The sequence below is a fragment of the Syngnathus typhle genome, linkage group LG1 (genome assembly GCF_033458585.1).
Source record: "Syngnathus typhle isolate RoL2023-S1 ecotype Sweden linkage group LG1, RoL_Styp_1.0, whole genome shotgun sequence".
Taxonomy (NCBI): domain Eukaryota; kingdom Metazoa; phylum Chordata; class Actinopteri; order Syngnathiformes; family Syngnathidae; genus Syngnathus; species Syngnathus typhle.
The window spans coordinates 13,681,332-13,703,892 of record NC_083738.1 but is presented as its reverse complement, the minus strand read 5'-3'; the positions used below and the strand labels follow the sequence as shown (position 1 = coordinate 13,703,892).

General features: G+C 39.5%; 5 protein-coding genes across 6 annotated transcripts in view; 2 read left to right on the top strand and 3 right to left on the bottom strand.

The window, feature by feature from the left end:
• Positions 1 to 992: 992 nt before the first annotated feature.
• si:ch73-335m24.2 (protein eva-1 homolog C) lies at positions 993 to 7,815 on the bottom strand. Its single transcript, XM_061266979.1, has 8 exons — positions 7,707 to 7,815; positions 5,224 to 5,355; positions 3,946 to 4,145; positions 3,746 to 3,869; positions 3,126 to 3,278; positions 2,716 to 2,859; positions 2,496 to 2,567; positions 993 to 1,580 (listed from the first exon to the last, which is right to left on the bottom strand). Exons 1-8 carry the CDS (start codon positions 7,813 to 7,815, stop codon positions 1,189 to 1,191), a joined length of 1,326 nt encoding a protein of 441 aa, XP_061122963.1. The 3' UTR covers positions 993 to 1,188.
• On the top strand, positions 7,758 to 12,605 carry clic2 (chloride intracellular channel 2). Its single transcript, XM_061283863.1, has 6 exons — positions 7,758 to 7,963; positions 9,314 to 9,423; positions 9,777 to 9,902; positions 10,910 to 11,010; positions 11,089 to 11,270; positions 11,982 to 12,605. The coding sequence occupies exons 1-6, from the start codon at positions 7,910 to 7,912 to the stop codon at positions 12,141 to 12,143; spliced, it is 735 nt and encodes a 244-aa protein (XP_061139847.1). The 5' UTR covers positions 7,758 to 7,909; the 3' UTR covers positions 12,144 to 12,605.
• A 638-nt stretch (positions 12,606 to 13,243) lies between these two features.
• urp1 (urotensin-related peptide 1) overlaps positions 13,244 to 22,561 on the bottom strand; it is a 39,568-nt gene continuing 30,250 nt past the window's right edge. The window contains exons 2-6 of the mRNA XM_061283845.1: positions 15,349 to 15,492; positions 14,654 to 14,776; positions 14,498 to 14,544; positions 14,314 to 14,419; positions 13,244 to 13,374 (exon numbers count right to left, since the gene is read on the bottom strand). Coding sequence (XP_061139829.1) covers positions 13,343 to 13,374; positions 14,314 to 14,419; positions 14,498 to 14,544; positions 14,654 to 14,776; positions 15,349 to 15,492 — 452 coding nt within the window. The 3' untranslated portion in view covers positions 13,244 to 13,342. The remainder of the gene's footprint in view (positions 13,375 to 14,313; positions 14,420 to 14,497; positions 14,545 to 14,653; positions 14,777 to 15,348; positions 15,493 to 22,561) is intronic.
• c1galt1c1 (C1GALT1-specific chaperone 1) lies at positions 16,441 to 18,913 on the top strand. 2 transcript variants are annotated; one of them, XM_061291169.1, is made up of 2 exons: positions 16,441 to 16,577; positions 17,334 to 18,913. In XM_061291169.1, the coding sequence occupies exon 2, from the start codon at positions 17,344 to 17,346 to the stop codon at positions 18,295 to 18,297; it is 954 nt and encodes a 317-aa protein (XP_061147153.1). In that variant the 5' UTR covers positions 16,441 to 16,577; positions 17,334 to 17,343; the 3' UTR covers positions 18,298 to 18,913. The 2 variants fall into 2 exon arrangements, with proteins under 2 accessions (XP_061147153.1, XP_061147144.1); XM_061291160.1 differs by having other exon boundaries at positions 16,463 to 16,655.
• Positions 19,839 to 22,093, bottom strand: mcts1 (MCTS1 re-initiation and release factor). Its single transcript, XM_061291180.1, has 6 exons — positions 21,899 to 22,093; positions 21,503 to 21,655; positions 21,327 to 21,424; positions 20,768 to 20,901; positions 20,068 to 20,135; positions 19,839 to 19,989 (listed from the first exon to the last, which is right to left on the bottom strand). Exons 1-6 carry the CDS (start codon positions 21,907 to 21,909, stop codon positions 19,908 to 19,910), a joined length of 546 nt encoding a protein of 181 aa, XP_061147164.1. The 5' UTR covers positions 21,910 to 22,093; the 3' UTR covers positions 19,839 to 19,907.

The following is a 22,561-nucleotide window of genomic DNA, read 5'->3' as shown; positions in this document are numbered from 1 at the left end:
AGCCACGCATTGCACTCCTCGTGTGAACGAAAAGAAAAGTAAATTCGGTCCACTAAAACCTGTTACAAAACCTTTAAATAATCAGACTGAAGACAAAGAGTAGTAACTATTTTGTAGCAAAGCATTATACTAGATCTAAAATGCAAAATGTATTATTGACTTTGATTCTTGTCAGCCTGTACTTGTTTTAAGAAACATTGCCAACTCAAATTTCCCTGTGTGGACGTGGCAGGACAGTGGGCCGAATGATTCGTAGTTCTGCCTCACAGTTCAAATGTCAGATCAGACCTTCCTGTCTGGGGGTGGTACGGTATGTTCATGACATGAAAGTGTGTCACTAAGGCGTTCACAAAAAACAATGCTGTCATGTCTTTTATAGTTTAAGGTTGTGAGAAACACCTAAAATGACTCATATAATGACTCAATGTCTCATATATTTCAAAGTAATATTATCATAATCAAAGGAACATTGCAGAAAGCAATGGAATTTGTGATTGATTTGGTTTCTCCTTTTGTATGGAGTAGTCCTGTGCTTAATAATAAAGCAGAAAGTGTTGTATCAAGCCAAACAGGAGTGACGGAAAGTGGTGGCAGTTCGTGGTGTACCTCGCCTCTCCCCAAATTGGCATAGATCCCTTCACACACAACCCGAATGAGAACAATCGCTTGAGGACATGGAACACATGTGTATTTAGGTACCATGTTGATATATTTAGTTTACACTAATTCAAAATACTATGCCTTCACCAAGTAGGTGTGGGTAGTCCGTAAATTGTCCTCGATTTCAGCCCATAATAAAAAAAAACATTAATAATGGATGGAAAATGATTAACAATATGTGACTAGGAATTTTCAAAATTCCCCCAAATAGCAATAGGAGAATGTTTTTGCTGGAACCTGTGCCATTGTGGTGGAAGCAAAAACAATTGTCAGGACTGCTTATAGTTCCCAACATGGAACTGTTACCACTGTCCAAGATTACACACGACAAGGAGACTTTTGCATTTTTAAGATCCCCACATTCCCACCCGTAAGGTACAACAGTATGTTTTTACAGGAACTCTGGGCACACAAACCATGTAGCACCTGGACGAATTATCGTGTCTTTTGCAGGCTCCTATGCAAAAGTAATCAAATTTCAAGATGAACGAATGAAATTAGGGTACTTCTGTCGGGTTAAAAATGAGATTAATTGTAATTAGTAATCTGGTGAATGGCATAAGGATTGGTGTTTGGATGTGGCCAAATATCTCCATTGGGCAGCTCTGTGGTGTGTTCAGCACCCTGTGCCATCATTTCCAGGGTCAGCGTAGCGGGAGCGAGCATATCCCTCATGTGGTACGACTGAGTGAGGCGACGAAACGACGAAGCATCTGAGAGCGAGAGTTCGTCATTGTCGTAGAGGTCTTCCGTGAGGTCCTTGTGCTCTCTGCTCGATGCTTTCAGCTCATCGTGCAGATCTGACACAAGCTCCTTCACGTCTTTCACCAATGTGGAGCGTACTCCAAAGAGACAGAGCAGGAAAACCAGACCGGCACAGATCCCGGAGACGAAATACAGAGCCACTCGCTCAGGCACACCTGAAAAGGAAAGCAGGTATATCACAAATTACTGTTGACTACATGCAACTGTCAAATGAAATAAATAAGGAAGTAAACCACCAAAATTGAACCCAATTTGGTCTGAACGTAAGTACCTGCAGATGTTGCTGCACCACTGGGATTTTGAATTAGTTTTTTTTCCCCAAGTGTCTTAATATCTCATTCATATGACATGCTTTTGCAACATACCCTAAGGAGCACATTCCCTGACCTCTGGTGGTGGACATGCCTTAATGAACCACTGCTCAGCCCACACGCTTCCAGGGAGACAGTTCCCAAGGCTTTCCAGAAATCCAATAATTTTTGTATAAACAATTGAAAGGTCAGTGTTTCTTAACATAATATACTAAAAACACATCATCCTTTTATATTTGCTGTTGAATTATCACAAGGGATGGTGTATGACTGTGAGTGTGCAGGGATTATTTAATTATATTAACAAGTTAATATCAGATTTAAGTAGCGCCTTCTGAGGGTCACATCTTGATAATGAATCATCAATTTAATAATACTGTAACCCCCATTCCCCGACAGACACACGGCAAAAATCTGAGTCCTAAAAAATTAAACATTTGTTTACCTCTGTTAGAAACTTGGTGAGCAAGCCACATGCAGTAAAATGTGATGTTGAATCAGTCCCTGGTTTTTCATAAACAGCATACTAAATCAGATACCGAGAACACCACCTGATATGATAAATCAGTGCACACATACCCAACATTTTTTCTACCATCTCCATAAAGTTGGTTAGTAGCACATTTTGGGGCCTGTAGGTGGGGCCAGTGTACCATCCACCTGCAGGTGTAAAGGGGCCTAGGCTCAGACGCCAATCAAAGTGTGTGCTTCCAAAAACTTGAATGTGTGTGTAGTAGTGGTATAGCAGTTTACACTCACCATGTGTGTAGTCTGAAATCATGAAAGGATCTGTTGTGCCTCTTCCAACGTCTTCCAAAAGATACCTGGGCACTAGATAAATAATCTGTTTAGTCATGTGCTGTGAGAAAAAGGTTGGAAAACACTGATCCGTAAACACTTTTTGTCTTGGTGGAGGTAAAGCATCATGTGCAAGTATAAGTGACAAAAAGCATGTATTAAATGACAGTTGGCTTCTCACCACAAGTGTAGGACACTCGCAGGTGTTTCCTGGTGTCAGGGAAACACGGGTCCCCAAAGGTTTGAGTGTCAGCCAGCACTGAACAGTTTGCTCGACCGTGACATCGACGAGAAACCCTCCTCAGAGCGGATGCCGACAAACACTCTGAAATGCACAATTGTAGCGCTTTCACCAGTAGTTCGTACTTTAAGTCAAGTCAACCGAATATCAGAAGCATGAATCCACATTCACGACTTAAATGTTTCAAGAAAGTTGTATTATGTTTATTCCAGACTCTATTCTCTTCATTTGGTAGCATTTCTGTTAGCACACCACAGATTTCCAACGCAAGAGAAGTCAAACAATGAGCTCTGGTTCGTCGACGATACTATTAACACCGCTCGCTTTGTTGCACTGCAAGTGTTGCTGACCCATGTCCACCAATGAACCCCCTCCCTGAGGACAAAGTGGGCTTCCATGTAGCAGGTGTCCAAAGGTGGCTGAGTAGATGGCCAGTACGGTGTCATTTTTACACGCCAGCCTCAAGCGTTCATTCTCACACACCAGTCTCGTTCGGTGGTGCACTGAAATTACAGAAAGACACAGAGATTTCACGTAAAATCATTTGTAATATTACTTGTGTATTTGAAACAATCGCATTGCTTTAAGTTTGCTTAACTCAATGCTAACAATCGTGCAAAATGCCAAGCAACGGCATCAGTGTCAGGGTGTTATTATTCTTTAACATATTTAAACACAAATGATGGAGCAACACATATAGTAAGACATAACAATACTCACAGGCATATATTCTGTATCCTCTGTGAAAAATTGTCTAATATTGCAGCAGCTTACTGGATAGCTGTGATTTTGTCCACAAACTTGTATATTTGTATCGGTATTATAACCCCCCCCCCAGGTGGCCAAGGTGTGCACACAATGAGGAGCATCATATTATCAATTGAATTAATGCAGAAAATATTTTTAAGAGTATTTGAGTTTGCCAACTCGCCAGACAACGTTCCACTCATCCTCTCCATTTTCTTCTTACCTGGTCTGCACTTGTAGTACACTAAAAGGTACTTGCTGGTGAATGGGCAGGGGTCATGCCCAAACACGGGGCCAAGCACAGAAATTTGACAGGACCGCTCATCCTGACACTCTGCCAGCACTTTCTACATCAAATACCACAACACAAAATACAATCATTTTCCCATAACAGCAAATGTGCCTCATTACCACAACATTCACCTTGATAGCGACCGGAGAAGAACACTCTACGTCCTCGGTTAGATTTGTCTTCTGGCTGGGACACAAATAGTGTTGAGGAACGCGGCGTCCAAAGAAGGCTGATAAGACGGCCACAGACGTCCTGGCAGGACACTCAATGGTGAGTGTGTCTCCTTCGCAAGCATGGGCCGTGTGGTTCTTCAGAACATTGTGGAGATATACTATATACAGAATGTTGTATGACATAAGTACAGAATGTTAGAGCTCACTTCAGTAAAAATAATATTCGGGTTTTACTTAGGTTTGTGTCAGTTATGACATGAATTTATTGCATGAATCAGTTATTTACTATGAAAAACAAAAACACCATTTTTAAAACCCAGTCGCCAAATGGGTGGAGGTGAATCGTTGGGTGGAGCACTGAGATTTATTGGAACACACATGTAAGTATGCGCAACAAGTTGTGCGTGCATGTGTGTGTGCGTGTGTGTGTGTGCGTGTGTGTATTTTGGGTTGTACCAGGCACAAGCCCACAATGAACTATTATTAGGCGTCCCACAGCATGCAAACACACACACGCACACACACACAAACACACAATGCAACTTCTTCCACAAATAGACATATCACACCAATGCTCACAATACAATCACATAAAGTCATACCAAACAAAGGTAGGCTACAATTGTATTACTTTGGGAGAGCAAAGTCCACCTTCGTCTCTCCTGTTTAAACTCTACTTCTTTGTCAAAAGTCAAAGTCAAAGTCAAAGTCAGCTTTATTGTCAATCTCTCCACATGTCACAACACACAAAGAGACCGAAATTACGTTTTTCTCCATCCCACGGTGTAAGTTACTGATTAAACTTTCATCCACATTTTATGCTTGTGTGTTAAATTGGGGTGTGCGGGTGTGTGTGTGAAAATATGACTAAGTGAAATGAGAATGATGATTTTATGTCAAATGAATGTATATTATATTAACTAAGAATTTCTGACCCCATATGGTTGTTGTGTGGCTACTTGGTTAATATACATATAATGTACGGTGCATTGGGAGTTTTCTGCAAAATGGAATTTAAAAATAGCAATAACAAACTGTTATTGTTGAACAATAACAACATTTTATATCAAAGGATAAGAAAAAATAGGGCCAGTCATACAAATTCCATCCCCAATAATTTTTGCAATGTTATAACAAAAAAAAAAGGTTAACTCTGATTCTGCTTATCCCTGCATAAATTACATCCATTTTCTGCTTTCAACTTGTCAAACAATATACGGCCATAAGAGTACTTACAAGAGAAATCAGGGGCTGAATGGGCAGTGTTGATCCTCAAAGCCAAAAAACAGAGAAACCAGCCGAACCTCCTTCGCGCTGTCATTGTGCTCTCTTTTGTCGTAATCTCGTCTTGCCTTTCTGTTAATGGCCCTGCAGAGAGATCAGTGGGTCAATGAGGCCATTGTTTTTTTCGTAAGGTCATTTCACACTGAGAATTTAGCATTAGGAATGAAAACTTGCAGCACATACAGATACAACTCCTGATTGTGCTTTATGGATTAACAGAAGTAATGAGATACTATACTTCTATAATCACCTTAGATATGTTAAGATAATAAATTAAGATGAGATAAAGATACCTAAACAGCTCAGTGCCTAATGCAGACACAATTTATTCCAAGCATTATCTATATTGTTCTTTAGGATGTGTTGGCAACTGGAGTTTTTCTCAGCTAACTTTGAGGGATAGATATAGATATTCGTCTGCTGTTGCCTTCGTACACTTTTGTTTTTCGTTGTCATGGTGCTAATTCTGTTATTTGTCCGACAATTTAGTTTTATCTTGGGTGCAGGATTTATTTTTTTCTTCATGGTAAAAATCCAGTTTCTCTTGTTGCCAACCTAGAAGGTTCTGTTCGCCGAGATAAGGTATTTTTTTCAGGATGTTACTTCCAGTTGCTGTGTGTGCGCAGCAGAGATATGTGTGTGCCTCTGAACCAGAGAGCACCTTCCTATCATTTGGTCTATGAGAGAGAAAGGGGCGGGAGTGAAAGGTCATTTGGCGAGCTCCCGTATTTCCCGTTTCTCCACTGTTTCCAGGAAGACTCTGGAAATTCCGACTGGCTGAATATCCTTACAGCAATGCCAAAATCAGCACTTTTCGTTTACCATTTGTTTTGCTTTTCTTCCTCAAGCACATTGTTGCCATCATAACCAAACACTTGGCATGCTATACATTTGAATGGAATCATTTGTCACACAGTCGCTAATAAACACTCCCTGCATGGCAGCAGAGTAGGCATCATATTGATGGCTTATCTTTTCATTCAATATTTGCGGCAGGCCCTCATTATTGGACAAGTGAATTCCATTCTCTGTTACGTAACTCATAACTCTGTTACGAAGGGTCAAATTCTATTCGTCTAGCTATCCTAGAGCGGCATAATCCAGATAGCGGAAATTCTCCCTTCGAGTTCTGGCAGTGGATCATTCATTAATTTAAAGGATTTCTTACGAATTTCAATGTGATATATCCATATTTGTCACGCTCCCACAACGTGATAAAAACTCCTCAAATCATTAGTGAGGCAGATAAGCATAACTTAGTTAGCACTGGGTATTATTTAGTGTGTTTTTTTTCTTCAATTTCCTTGTAATGGGAGGAAGTGTTGAAGAAGGGAGTTTTGAATCCCATTTCCTCCATTTCTACAAAGGGATACCCACTTACAGTAAATCCCCAAAATGAGTATCGGTTTCCATTTATGTACGTAGTTCTATTGTAAAGGCACTGCCAGGCGATTCAATCATTGCAGAATGACATTTACTAATTTTGTCAGAATTTTTAAAAAGAAAATAATAACGAGTTTATATCATTATGCTTTTTTGTGGTTAAATTTAGATTACTATTTTAGCCCAATCTAACTCTCTTTAGGTTGGTAAATTCCCAAAATAGAAATGTGTTATGTTACTTTATGTTGAAATAAATAAATAAATAAATAAATAAATAAATAAATAAATAAATAAATAAATAAATAAATAAATAAATAAATAAATAAATAAATAAATAAATAAATAAATAAATAAATAAATAAATAAATAAATAAATAAATAAATAAATAAATAAATAAATAAATAAATAAATAACAGTGAGATAAATGAGAATAAATACGAAGTGTGTTCAATGCAGTCAAATGACTACAGCCTTTAGTTAGATTATTCTTCTTTGGCACAAATAATTACATACTAAGTGACTTGAGGTACCCCGTTGTAACCTTTTAGAACTGTATTCAAATAATAATTCAAGTAAAGTTTTTATTGAAGTTTCAATACATTTTAATGGGAATATTATTCCAGTAGTTCTTTATTTTTCTATACATACTCCATCTGTGCATAATGATAATACACATGCTTTTTGGGAATAAAACGTCCTCCTCCTTTTTGATGAAGGCCTGAGCATACTACGCTGTATTTTAATATTGGTCAATATAGTGACACTTGGAAGGTTAAAATGACACATATTTTTTAGGTGGTATTTGAAAACATTGGCAAACCTCTGCTTGACACACAATATTTCTTGTCTCCTCCTCATGTCCAATGATTTGTATTAAATGGTGAAATTATTCTACCCCATCCCGCCCTTACATGTCTCATCGTATTGGAATGTGAGTTGACCACAATAAAATGTGTGTTTTGAGTCACGGCTTTATCAACTCCTCAGTATTGCAATATGTGCATAAGTGGCTATTTTAAGCCGTCCTCAAAGATTTTATATGAGCGCGTACCCCGCCCCTTCTCTGGGTCCTCCCCCTCCACTGACTTGTCAACTGTGTTAAGGGAGATATATCCTCCAAACAACCAGCAGCCCTGAGGTGGCTCACACTCCTTTGACATATTTGCTTCCTCCTCTTTTTGCTCTGCTCTTTTGATTCATTTTTAAGGCTGATTCAACTTTGACGTGATCAAAAACCTTGCTTCTGGGGACAGGATGGCATTGCGACAACATTCAGAGAAGGAGCCGAGCATTGAGTTATTTGTTAAGGTCAGTATTTTCATTTTTGATTACAATTCCAACATTTGAAAAAAAATATTTTTAGGTTTCACGTGTTTTGTTTTTGTTTGGGAGAAAAGCTGTCTGCCAATAAGGAGATACTATTACTTTAAAAACGAAAATGGCCAGGAACAGAATCAAAATAATCAATCAAAGGACAACTCCTTTTGATTTGTTTGCATTCACACTTGATGTTTTCATGTTTGTATTCATCAGCTGAGCGGTGGCTTTTTTTTTTTTTTTTTATCAGAGAACAGGCACAGTCTTATCATGACCCAAGTGTTCAGAGAACATGCTGTGTGATGCATGGCCCCCAAAGCCTTATGCAGGCACACCCACCCAACCATGCACATGTAGTCAAGAAAACGGGTCCTTGTTTCTTAACAAACATCCATTTTCTATACCACCTAGTCATTCTACAGTCACGGGATGCCTGGGCTTGGGTGGGGTACATCCCCAGTAGGTTGTTCCTCCCCACAAAAAACAGCTAAAAAATGCCCAGGAGTTGTGAAATGTGCTTTCTTGGCTATGTGAGAGGAAAGGGAGGAACTGATGTTTTCTGGCTTTATTTGCCAATAGCAGAGTTATGGCGTGTCTTGAGAGTCTCGGCTTTTTAAAACACGACACAGGCACACACCCCTCCAGATAGTAAAATTGGGTCCAGGTTTATGAAGGGTTTATAAATACATACATACGTACATACATACGTACATACATACGTACATACATACAACCATACAACCATACAACCATACAACCATACAACCATACAACCATACAACCATACATACTACATACATACATACATACATACATACATACATACGTACATACATACGTACATACATACGTACATACATACGTACATACATACATACATACATACGTACATACATACGTACATACATACGTACATACATACATACGTACATACATACATACATACATACACAGCCAGGTATTTGAAATTGAAAAACAATGTGTATTAAATCAATGTATGACACGCTCTACTCTCTGAAATTATTTCACTGCGTTTTCACACTCGTAATAACTTTGAAAACTTTAATCAACTCCCCAAATCATAGAACACATCAGGTCTACAACAGTATTTTCTCACTTTCTAATTAATTCTGCAAACCCGACTGAGCCCCCCAGTAGGTTTGGTGCCTGGTCCCTGCTTTAAATAGCCTGTGTTGTCACATTGTGAGCACATGTTCACATCTTCCGCCGCAACACAATGCCTGCGTCCCACCTTCCAGCAAACACCCCACCCTACATGTGCCTTGGAAAGTTCACAAGCAGGAAAGAAATTAGTTTCGTTTTTCTTTGTGTGTACGGCAGGCCGGCCATGACGGTGAAAACGTGGGCAACTGCCCCTTCTGCCAGAGGCTCTTCATGGTGTTATGGCTGAAAGGAGTCAAGTTCACCGTGACCACTGTTGATATGAGAAAGTAAGCACTTCTCTTCCTGTCAGCGTTATGTCCTCAAAGACCCTCTATGTATCAAGAAAGAGGAAATGGGATGTTGTTTGTTTTACACCCTCAGAACACTTCACACCATCAGCATGTACGTATAAGAGGTCTTACTAACATTGTGCAAGTTTTATTATTGGTGGTGGAAAAACAGGATCAGGAAGCCTGTAATGGATGCTGATAATTGAGGGTTTCAGAACACATAACAGGTCCTAGTAATAAGGAGGCTACTCCAAATTCAGAGACAGGGATATTTTGTCTTTTTGTTATTATTTTTTAATACACCAAAGACCAATAAGTTGTTTTGGCAAATGTTGGTGTCTTTACTTTAGGAAGCCCGAGGAGCTGAAAGACCTGGCCCCCGGCACCAACCCACCTTTCCTGCTCTTCAACGGCACCCTCAAAACAGACTTTATCAAAATCGAGGAATTTCTCGAGCAAACGCTGGCCCCTCCCAGGTAATATACTCGACCATTTCATGATGTCCAATAGATGAGTTCTGGGCAGCATAATGTACCAGTGGTTAGCATGTCTGCCTTACAGTTCTGAGATTCAGGGTTCAAATGTCAGATACATCCTTCTTGTGCTAAGTTAGTACATTCTCCGCCTGCTTCTGTGGCAATTCCAAGTACACTCATTTCAGGCTTCTCTAGAAAGGCTGTCGGAGGGAATATGAGTGTGAATGGTTATTTGTATCTGCGATAGTGCACCCTAGTTTTATATACTTTATAGGCTTCTAATGATTTATAGGCCTTCAGTTTATCTTTGGAGGTAGGTGTAAATGTCTGGCCATTGCACGATGGGCAGTCCTGTGAGTGAGGGCGTAGGAGTCAGTATATAACGTCACATCAATCAGAGTCAATAAAGTAACATTGACAGTCGTGGAGAATAAGTTTACTCACATATTCACTCAAATGGACGCTTTTGGATGGCGTCCATTCCTACGTAAACAACTTGCTGAAATGTGCTCAACGGCATTTTCAAGCGAGCGCTGTGGACCTTTTTGCCTCCAGCTAAGCTGCACCGATGTCAAGTTGTTTACAAACTTTGAAGGGGCCTATATTGAAGAACAGCATTAATGTTCAAAGTGTTTTTATATACATTCGACCTAGTACGCTACTTTAGTTTAATGTTGTTCATTATGGTGGAACTTGGAGCACTCAGTATTTTTTTTGGATGGTACTATGGTGTAAATGTTTTTTTTTGAGAGCTTGTTATGTTATGTTGTTATTTTCTGGTTTGAAAAACAAGGCGATCTCAAATCACCAGGAAGAGAAAACGTTGAATAGGAAAGTTGATTAGTGCGCTGGATTCAACAAGTAGTGTTCATACCATTGTTATCGTTGGAAAGATATCTCTTATGGTATATTTCTCAATTACATTGTTCCTAATGAAGTGTCCCAGAATGAGTGCATGAAACAATAAATGAGAAACGTGTTGAAAGACAAATGTCCTCCCTTTGCAGGTATCCTCACCTCAGCCCTCTAAATAAAGAGTCCTTTAACGTGGGTGCTGACATTTTTGCAAAGTTTTCCGCCTTCATCAAGAACACACCAAACAATGCCTGTGAGTCGAAGTTGAGTTGAAGTTTTATCAGATAGAGATGAAAAAAATCCAAACAAAACTCTATGTTTGAACTTACAGTTCAGGAGAAAAACCTCCTGCGGGAGTTTAAGCGTCTGGACGATTACCTAAACTCTCCCCTACCCGAGGAAATCGACCACAACTCAAGAGAGACCGTCAGTGTATCCAAGAGGACATTTCTGGACGGGGATCGCCTCACTTTAGCCGACTGCAACCTCCTCCCCAAACTGCACGTCATCAGGGTGAGACAGTCAGTTGGAAAAATGTTGCTTTATATCTGAAATATGAAAAATATTTTTGGCAAGCTATGCGGTTTATAATCTGATATATATTGTATTAGTCCCTAGTTTAGTAGAATTGCGTTTCAAAACTCCCCATCAAAGACAAAAATCTGCAAAGCAGCAACCTCCCATACCACACACACTCTATTCATAATATCAGTACAAATTATGCATGTGAATAGCAGTTAATGTTTTTGTCCAGTGGGATCCTCACGTTCTACACTGTAGTATCTGTGACTTTGAATGTGAACAGTTTTGTTAAAAGGGCTAACAATGTTTAATTTACTGTAGACATGCAGTTGTGTAACGTATACAAAATACTATACATTGCACTTCAACTTTTTTAAAGTTGTTCTGTCTTCTATACCCCAGCTCCTATTGCTCCACGATGCTGTAATAACGGCTCTGTGTGGGAAAGATGACCGCCATGAAATCCCTGCAAAATAGTGAAGAATCCATGATAGAAAATTAAATGGGAGATTTAGAAATCGGCAATATTGTGAACAAGTGATATGGCGAGAGAAGACCGTATAATTTACAATTATCAATGGGATTATCATGGCCTTGGTCAAAATGATGTGCATGGGAAATGGAAATTAAAATGTGTATTACGTCTCAGTATGTGGGTTGAGCGTGTTGTATTTTTCTGAATGATCTTTTGTTTTAATCCAGGTTGCCTCCAAGAAGTACTGCAGCTTTGACATCCCGGCCCATTTCACGGGTGTGTGGCGATACCTGCACAACGCCTACGAGCGGGAGGAGTTCAAACAGACGTGCCCGGCTGAAATCGAAATTGAGAAGGCTTACTTTGGAGTGGCCAGTAAGAGGAAATAAAATGGTCATGCATCATCTGTAGAGGGTGCTATGTGGTGCCAAAGATATTACAGCCATCAGTTATCTTAAGACAGGGATGGGGAACCTTTTGTTTTGTTTTTTTTGTTTTGGGGCTTTGTAAAACAGTTTCTAGAATCACCGTGTTTGGCTCATGTGCCGCTAATTTTTCACCACTGTCTTAAGATCTCAAATCACAGTACATACATGCTTCTTTTATTGCTTCTGACTGTTTTAGTCACCTACGAGACTAATTGTGCAATTGACTGTTTACTATAGTTTGTGTTTATAGTGTACATACGGACAGTATATTTTCAATGATTATTAGTAACAGCAGCCCCCTTCAAAACTGTTCTTTTTTTATGCAGAAAATCTTCTACTCCTGTCTGTTTTATTCTGTACTAACATAATGGACATGATGGAAATGTACCACATTCATAAAAAAATAAAACAATCAAAGCGTGATTGTTATCTTAAATCTTATATTGTTCGACTATTGTGAAGTGCTCACACCTTGCCTTTTTTTTTCCATTAGACAATTTTTACACTGTTGACACTTGCTAAAGACTTTTCACCTTTTGTGCCCTCCCGTGCCTGCGTGGGTTTCCTCCGGGTGCTCCGGTTCCCCAAGTCCGACCAGAAAGAAGAGACACATCCTCATTGTGGAGAGCTTTCTGCCTTAGACTTACCCTTTGACCAATGTGTTGAACCAGCGGTTCTTTATTTTCACTTTTTGGCAGTGAGTCATAGAATAAAGACGTGTTCCTCACTTCTTAAAAGGTAAGCCAGTGAACAGCCAATCGCTAACCTAAGTATACAACAATTTACCATGAACACTTATCTTCATTGACTCTGCCTGGCCACACATTTGAAAGCCCCATGCGATCAAAGTCACAAATATTGTAGGACAACATCAATAGCATCTCACATTTATTTTCTGTTGTTTACCAATGAAAAATCAATTGTAATCTGATTGCTCAATTAATCCCTAGGATAATCGATGGGTGATTGACCGATTCTAACAAATAAATATAAATGAATAAACTGATAGCTGCAGCTTTAGTAGAGATATCACAAATAATACAGACAACACTTGTCTAATACTTTATTCAGTCACAGAAAAGAAAATGTTATAACTTTAAAAAATAGATTTTCTTCATTCACTTGTGGAAGGTGTCTTGTGGTGGTGTCATCGCTGATATTTAATTGGTCACGCAGTACTTCCAGAAACATGCTGTTAAAGACACACAGAATTAGTCAAGGCAATTGGAACAAGGAAATGTTGCTTGTATTTGAACAAACAATGGTACTTAATGCCCTGATCATCACTACAGAATTGTCCTTATCTTAAGAATTTTGTCCGTGATGATACTGTTGTATTTGACCGATTTTGAACTAAAAGTATGCAGTTTATTGAAATTAAGGATGTTCTGCGGTACTGTCTGCTAAAAAAAAAATACTGTTGCAGGATGAAGCGTGTCAGAAAAGACAATTTGCATGCAGATGAACATCTGCATTGCTGAGTCAGCTCATTATTATTTATTGCATCAGTCATGGTTGTGAGATATTTGAAAAATTGTTTTCCTTTCCATCCATCTTAGGATGCTGCCTCGTGACTTGACCTCAGATAAGCGGAAGAAAATGGATGGATGGCTGAAAGAAAGGAAGAGGGCGGCCCAAAAAAAAATCATGGCAGAATTATCCAAGAGGAGGGGTGAACAGAGGTGAGAGGAAAACAGTTTGTATCAAAATTATGAAAGAAAACAAAAGGTTTCTCCACCCTGAGTGTGCATACCTAACAACAGCATGTATTTCCAGTCACCCATTAATTTTTATACAATAATATTTAACTATATTTACACCGGTCAACATTTCTTTGAGGCATTTCTTTTAACCAAAGATGCAAGAAAACTTCTAGATGTTTTTTTTCCTTTAGCACAGCAGGTTTTCACAACATAATAATAATATACGAACAAATATATAAAATGTAATATAATACTATATTTAGTAGTAATATTTATGAATTAAGAGATAGGTTAAGAGTTGGAACAGCAAACCCCATACATTGTATAGACAGATATATTTATCGCTACACCACTATTCTTCCTTTTGATCCAAGTAACCAAATATGGTAAAGTACTACACCTAAATAAAATGGAATCGTTTGGCTCACCTCTTTTTTTGGTTTTGGGCAAGCCTTGCGCTGACCTCGCAAAAGCTTGAGAGCGAAGCTTGTCGGATGCGGCCAGCTTCAAAACCACTGCCCTAAGACCTTCAATCTTCATGAACGAACACATACAAATATGATGGACACATGCAAGGAAAGTTTTATTTATTTAACATATACACAGATTTACCATGTCTGCATAGTTATCCTGCAGTGTTGAATCCTCTGGGCCTTCAACTGAAAACAGGATATTACACATTAATGTTTCATTGCCTCAACTGCTGATGTTTGCAATTAAATGCAATTAAAATGGTGCACACAAATACAGTATACATTCAACTAGTACCTTTGTTCCAGGATTGTCTTTGCTCATTGTGCTGCATCAATAAAGGATACAGATTATTCAATTCCATTTGTTCCCCTTCTGTATTGTAAGAGGCATTGTCTGACACAAGCTTCTGAAGAAAATCTGAGCAGAAATACAATTCATATTAGACAGAAACACGATTCATATCACATATCTTATACAGGAAATCAAAAATGTGGCATGCTTGTTCAGCCATTATAATTGGATCAAGCCACCGCCAATACTGTAGAAAAGAATATTTAAGCCCACATTTAGATCGACCTGTAGCATTGATTTGTGGAAAAAGATGTAAAAAAGATAAAATACCAAAGCCTTAAACGGAAAAAGAAACCGAAGTAGCTCTAACAAAAAGTGCACAATATTTTTTTCAAGCTAAAATAAAATTAAATACCATTCAATTGAAAACGAATAGAAAAATGAAGACAAAAAGTGAGCAAACAAAATAAAGTTTCAAAGTGTCAAAAAGACAATAGTTTTATTTTTTTCGATAAAATAAAGGGGAATACGTTTTTTATTTCTCCTTTTTAATAGTGATGCATTCACTTATTATAGCATAAAAAGGCAAAAAGTAGCTTTTACATGGAGAGGTCAACAAGAAAATAAAGGACAGATTATTTTCGAGATTTTACCAGGTTAAAAAAAAATAAAAATGAACAATGAGAAATTGATCTTACCTGACTGTGTGTCCAGGTTGGAGTCAGGATAGAGAGGTAGTGCATGTGTCCATCTTGTAACAAGGAGGTAAAGTACAGCTAGAAGCAGCATGGTGACTTTGTCTGCAGTTGGCCAAGTTGCTACCAGCTTGGCAAAGGACTTCACTTATATATCCGCACGCCAGACATCCATCACAAGTGATCAATACATTATCATCAGAGCCAGCATTGCACCTTAATGGATTTTGGCGTCATAGACACCATTTAGGGGAAGCCTGTCAAGTCAGCTGCGGACTATCTGTGCTTGTTCAGGGGAGCCTAACAAATGTTTGCCCTTCCTCACTAATAACGCATGGCTGTCAGGCAAACCCGCCATGCTTTATGTGCCCCAAGTCCACATCGAGTGTCCTCAAAAGCATCATCGCTCACTCAAGTCAGATGTTTCCAAACTGACGTCATCGCAAGATCAGACGTCATTTTCTGTTAAATGACCCAACCAACAATTGTCTACTTCAGCAAATAAGTCAATTAAGGCACGGCTAGGATTTCAATCAGGCCAGCTAGGATTTGTTGTTACAGTAGGATTTTACATCAGGGTTTCAAACCAGGGTTAAGGTTGGAAAAAAGGTTTGAAATGAAAATAAAGTTAGGGTTTTGAATCCGGTTTGGGATTTATGTGTGTGTATATATATATATAATCATCAGACTTGATTTATTTATAATTGACATGCTCCTTTTTTGTTTTGTTTTCTTTTCGTTTGTTTGTTTTTTGTTTTATGGATCTATATTCCCTCTAATACATTTATATATATATATATACATAAAATATGAGTTTGTAAAATGCCTTAATTCAGGAATATACTGAGATAAATGTGGAAAAAATGTGATTTTTTTGGAATGTTGATTGGATGATCAAAATTTTTTGAATTTCAAATTGGAAAATGTGAATGTTGAATGTGCCACTGGGAATAAATAGTGACTTCGGTATTGAAGGGTGCTGAAATTTTAGAAAAAGTCGTAATTTTATTTTCACACACCTATCAATAATTTTTTTAATATGTTGGATAAAATTATAGATTTGAATGCCGTGCGTGCGCTATGACATCATTAATCACGTGTCAAGCCAGACCTTCAGCAATCACACGTGACCCGAGAGGCGGAAGTGGGTAAAATGGGGTGGTGCACATATTAAATCTACAAGTGGCTGCAACATACCTGGCCATTGTTGCCAGTCTCGGCAATCTGGAGAGGTCAGACTTGATAGACTAGTCTGAGAAACGTCAGGTGTAGCCGTGTTGTCGCTTTTGCTGGACGTATAGTAAGGCATTGTAAGTTGTTTACGTTGACAGTCTGCTAACTGTTAGCTTCTGGGCTACGGGGATTTGGCGTTTCTAAATTGTGCATTTACTTTTTCAAACAAACAATGGCTCATTTAGACGTTTATAGTAAATATCCGACCCTGACTGAGCTGTGCAAATCTACGTCAATACTTAAATGCGTTTTGTAACAGTCGTTGTGTAGCACCTTAAGATATTTAAAGCTGCTTTATCTAATTTGTCCACGCTAAGAGGACGACGTGACAGATCCCTTTTTACACTAGGGACATGAACCTTTTTTTCTCTCTTCCAATATGACACGTGTCACTGGAGAGAGTTGGAATAAACTAACTAAAACTGGTTAAAATGTGTCAATAAGAACTAAGGAACTTATGACACATTCAATCACTAGTTCAATCATAGTGGGAGTTCAGTTTTTTCAGTGACTAGCTGGTGAAAGAAAAATAAATGGGCAAATTCACTAATCGTGAACCACAAATATGCAGGAGGATTACTATACACCAAGCTTTCAGTGAGCTCCACCCATTACAGCAAGGTAGCATGTTTTATTTGGTGATAGAGAAGGGAAATCTGCAGGATCGCAACCCTCGAAGACCAGAGTTTGATACATGTCTTATAATTAAACATCTGTGAAAGTACCCACTCAGTCTTCTTGTTCTTCTTCCGCAGTCCTTTCGAGATGTGGTCCGAAGGAGGCTCATTTGTCAAAGGGGTGGCTCTAGGAGGCGTCTTCTACCTGTTGCTCTCGCTCTTGGGTGACTTCAGCCTAAGTTCTGAGCCTGTCTCAGAGTACCATCACCACCATCACGTCCAGGCGCAGAGTAACGATAAACTGAAGCAACTCTCTGAGTCCCAGATGCAGGAGTTGAAAGATCAAGTCCGTGTCTATTGTGTCATCATGGTCCAGCCGAAGATTCTGGTCCATTGGGCTGCTGCCGTGGGCACCTGGAGCAAACACTGCGACGAAGCCGTCTTTTACACCTCTGAGTCATCCAAGGCCCTCGAGGCGGTCGACCTGCACGAAACAGATGGTTGGGCGAGGTTCTGTAAAGCTCTGAAGCATGCTTACGAGAATGCCGGGAACCTGCGCTGGTTCTTTGTGGCGCAGCCCACAACCTTCGCCATCATCGAGAACCTCAAGTACCTGCTGCTCACCAAGGACCCCAACGAGCCCTTCTACATGGGCAACGCCATGAGGTCCGGGGAATTGGAGTACGTCGCGTACGAAAGCGGGATCGTCCTCAGCTATGAGGCTCTGAAAAGGTTTGTACGCGTGCTGGATGACAGCGACAAGTGTCCCATCCAGGTGAACCGGCTGTGGAAGCTGAGCGAAGACAAGCAGCTGGCCGTCTGCCTCAAATACATGGGCGTGTTTGCCGAACACGGCGAGGATGCCCAAGGCATGGGCCTGTTCAACGGTAAGAGTGTGGATGCACTGATAAAGGACAGCATGAAGAACAACCCCCAAAACGTGGTGGAAAGCTGCTGCCCCGACTTGGCTGTAACATTCAACGGCATGACCCCAAACCAGATGCAGGTGATGATGTATGGTGTCTACCGGCTTCGTCCATATGGCCATGATTTCCACGACTTGCTCATGTTTGACCCGCCAGAAGGTTCGGACAATGACTAACATCCACTGGGTGCACCTGGCTTTTTTTATACTAGCCGCTTGAGTGGGAAGATGGCTTTCAACTGGATCTTCACTGGTGGACATCTTGTTTTTGCCAGTTTTGTACCTTTTGCATCCTGTGGCGGAGATAAAAATGGGCAGTGGTCACTGTCGTTTGAAAGCAAAGCTGGGAACTGTTAATGTGACACGGTTGACCTGGAAATGTCATCATGTCGGTCAATAGCGGTTCTTTTTTTTTTTTATAAATCAGATTGTCTTTGTGAGGTCCTTTAGCTGCATTACACAGACACACCAACTTGAGATACGAAACCGATTTTAAAGTCTGCTCTAGATTTACAATGTAAGGGAAGGGTACGCTGGGAAAAAAAATCACTTGCACTTAATCCAACCTGCCATGCAATTTTGAAAAAAAAAAAGTTAAAAAAAAATCCTTTTTTTTTATGTTAATGGGGTTTTATGAAAAAATATGTAATTGTTAAAAGCTTGAAGATTCACTGTACCAATTACAGACTGAATTTGGCTGTGTGGAAGTCAAATGATGATATACAATATATGAATAATCTTGCACTTGACACTGACAAGAAATGTGAATAAAATAAAATGGAAGTGGGTTCCATGTGCTGTCAATGATTAAGAAAATTACATTCAAAACCATTACCAATCTTCAGTGGCTGCGTTGTAATCATTGTGGCCAATTCCCCATCTCTGTAGTGCTTGTTTTGTATTTTACTGCTCTTGCTCAAATTAAGCTTTATGATCAAATAAATGAGGTAAATTTGACAGAACAGTGTTAACATTGCCAAATTTGAACGATAAAAGAAGGCCTTAGAAATGTTCTCCTGAGTTATGTGTGTTAGCTAAATCTCCATTTCACTCAACTATATTATCGAATCTGGATCATACATCTTTCTTATGTCTACCGTACACCTACGGCCTCCTGTGGCCAGACATTGTCCCACCGGGATATCACTGGGCTCCTCCGTGCAGCAATAAGATCATCTTGAACATGCAGTCCGCACTCAGGTAGTCAAGTTGCACATCCAACTGTCTATATGCGTGTGCCCTAAAGTGGCAATTTTCACAAACAAGCCAATGGGAATTTTTTTGTGGCGCAGGGATAGCTAACTGCATGTTGCAATTGCATCATTGAACTGCTGATCCAAAAGGCGATCAAGTTCTTATATAGTGAGGGAGGTTGTCTCATGCCAAGGCCAAAGTATATTGTTACTGGGCCCCCTTTTAGTCACATAAAATAACACAGGAAAACTGTAATGGTCGAAAATGCTAAAACCGTACCTCCAGAATTTAGTACTACAGTACATAGTTCATTCGTCTTGGCTTGTTTTTACCAATTAATCTTGAGTTCAAACATCATTTAGAAATAAAGCTTTGAATTCACTTGACAGGGTCTTTGAAATAAGATGTTTGTGCATTTTAGAGTAGAGTTGGCAAACCATAAGGGTTGGATGATTTGGATGACGTCTCAGTCATTGTGCAAACATCCTGCTTCACATCTAACAGATGCAGTGAGAAGAGACGAGTTCAAATGGAGAGATTTCTTTTAATTGGTGCACAATGTATTCATTTTGGCAGGAAGCTTGAGTGGTGAATTATTTATACGTTTTCATGTGCCACAGTCCGTCGTTCAGATAGTGAACATTCTCGATGCCAATGCCCTTGTTGACTTTTTCTCTGTTAGAAAAGACAAATGATAGTTGTCATCAGTGTCATGACTGTCTACAGCTTTGATGAATGCACTTTGATGCTTACATGCTCTCTGCAGACAACTTCATGACGCCAACGCACAGTGCGTGTTGTTTGCCTTCTGCCATAATGGCCTACAAATTCTTGTTAAGGACAACATGCGCTGCAAAAAAAGTCACTTTGAGGGTAAATTTTGTTTTCAATGTTTGGTCTTATTTTAGGAGAGGAGACCTTTTTGCACTTCTTTGGAATAAACATTATTATAATTTATGTTAAGTTAAAATTAAAGTCTGACAATAACGAAACAATATTCTCAGTACAGGTACTTGTGCGAAGTTTGTCAGATGAAATGCGGAAATGATCAGCAAGGCAAGCATTGTATGATATGTCTACTGGCAGAACACTTGACAAAACGATGGTGACGCTCTGATTGGCATTTCCATCTAACAGCACAGTCTAAAATATTTGTCTAGTTCACCATTTACCCACTATATAGGCTATACAACATGATTGTTTACTGATGGATTGGAATTTTGTTGCAGTATTGATACCAAAGTATGTAACGCAGGCATATAGGCAAAGTCCTAATTTAGATATTGTCACAAGTTGACAACACTATGTACAAATAGAGACCTCCTCCCCTAATACACACCTCTTACAGTTGAGTAAAGAAATGCTCCCACCCACTGCATGAGCAGATATGGCAAAGTATTTATGTAAGGTTTAGCTACTTTAGGCCATGCAAACCTAAAATAGATAAGGATACAACTACTGTGTCTGATTCAGCCGGGTAGAGTTTGGCGCCCGGTGACGTCAGTCCAGGACACATGATGTTGGCGCCACTTAGGACATATTTGATGGCACCTTTGTCTACTTGCTGGTGAGGAAGAATAAAGGGATCTGTGAGGAGATAAGAAGGCTTGTTACCAGAAATGAATTTAATACATCATCTAGGACTGGAAAATGTGTCCTTAACAATAAAATGTTTTTTTTTCCCATCAAAACAATCATGCTTTTCGCCAGTGCTTTCAGAAAATGCAAGTAACAATGACATTATTGAAAACGTGTTTTTCCCCCACAAATGTATTTCTACAGGATTTGTGAGGAAGACATTCCCTTTAACATTTATTATTTTCTATAGGCTTAAATGTTGCCTGGCCAGAAGCAATTACTTGTGTAGATAAAGGATGTGGTCAACCACTTTTGGTTATCTTGTTAGCATGGTTTTAAAAAGGCACGGTTTCAAAAGAACCAAAACTTTCCATCTGTGCTTACGGGTGTTTTTCTTTTCTTTTTACAAATATTATGGAGTCTAAACGTCTTACATTTATGCAACAGTCTCAGGGTGGGATAAAAGGGGCCTTCTCGCTGTCTGAAGAAGAGCAACTCTCCGTTCACGGTCAAGATTTCAATGTGTTCATGACTGAAAGGTGAATAACACAGATGAGTTGACAGATTCAGTGCTCAGAAATCCAAAGGATGTAAATGAGAAAAATCGTACCATCGCACTATTTTGACAGGGTCCTTCTTTGGCATGATGTGATTAAGCCATATCTCGATGTCAGGAAACTGATCCACTAGCTGGTTCTTTATCCCTTTGATGACGGATGTTTTTAACTGTATACAGTTTGACACATTCTCCTTCTCGTCGAATCTGAAGCGGGGATCACAAGAGTTTTTGTTCTAAACGAGCACAAGACAATACAGCAATCGTGGACAACGGCAAACAATATCCGTTAGCTTACAAGACCTTTGTCGCGTCGTCCAAATATATACATATATTTATAAATATAATATGTAAGGAACGGCTATGAAAAACGACAAGAAAACACCTGCCACCCAAGCCTAGTTTGCTAGGTCTGCTAGCGTTAGCCCTCTTATCAAAATAGGCACGTACTTTTTGAACATCGTTGGTGGTCGTCTTTCCTTGCGTTCCCTGAGTGGGTCAAAGCCTTATTTTCCACTCACTGAAACAGATATGGTATTTGAAACGCAAGTAGGGAACACTATAATTAAAAAATAATGTCAAGTTTAAGCAACTTGCACGCTTATTTTTGCGACGACCGAAAAGCAGTGCAACGACTTGCGTTATTTTTACGACAGTTACCCCACATAAACCAACGCGGTGGAGCAGCTCGGGTCACCACCATACCATGCCTTTATGACGGCCATGTTAGCAGGGGCGAATTTCCCATGAAAGGAAATGAATGAACACTGTCAAAAGGTCGTAACTTGCAAATTTCTCAACCAATTTTTAGGACCTTCACTTGCGTGTCAACTGTAGTACAGAACATTTGGCAAAAAGTATATTTAAAAAAATAAAAAAATATTTTACCTTTGGACTGTTATTCCTGGTTTCTACCATCCATCCATCCGTCCGTCCATCCATCCGTCCATCCATCCATCCGTCCATCCATCCATCCATCCATCCATCCATCCATCCATCCATCCATCCATCCATCCATCCATCCATCCATCCATCCATCCATCCATCCATCCATCCAATCAACTTAAAAACGTTGAGTTGCGACCCTTGTGATGATAAGCGCTTGTAGTGGGG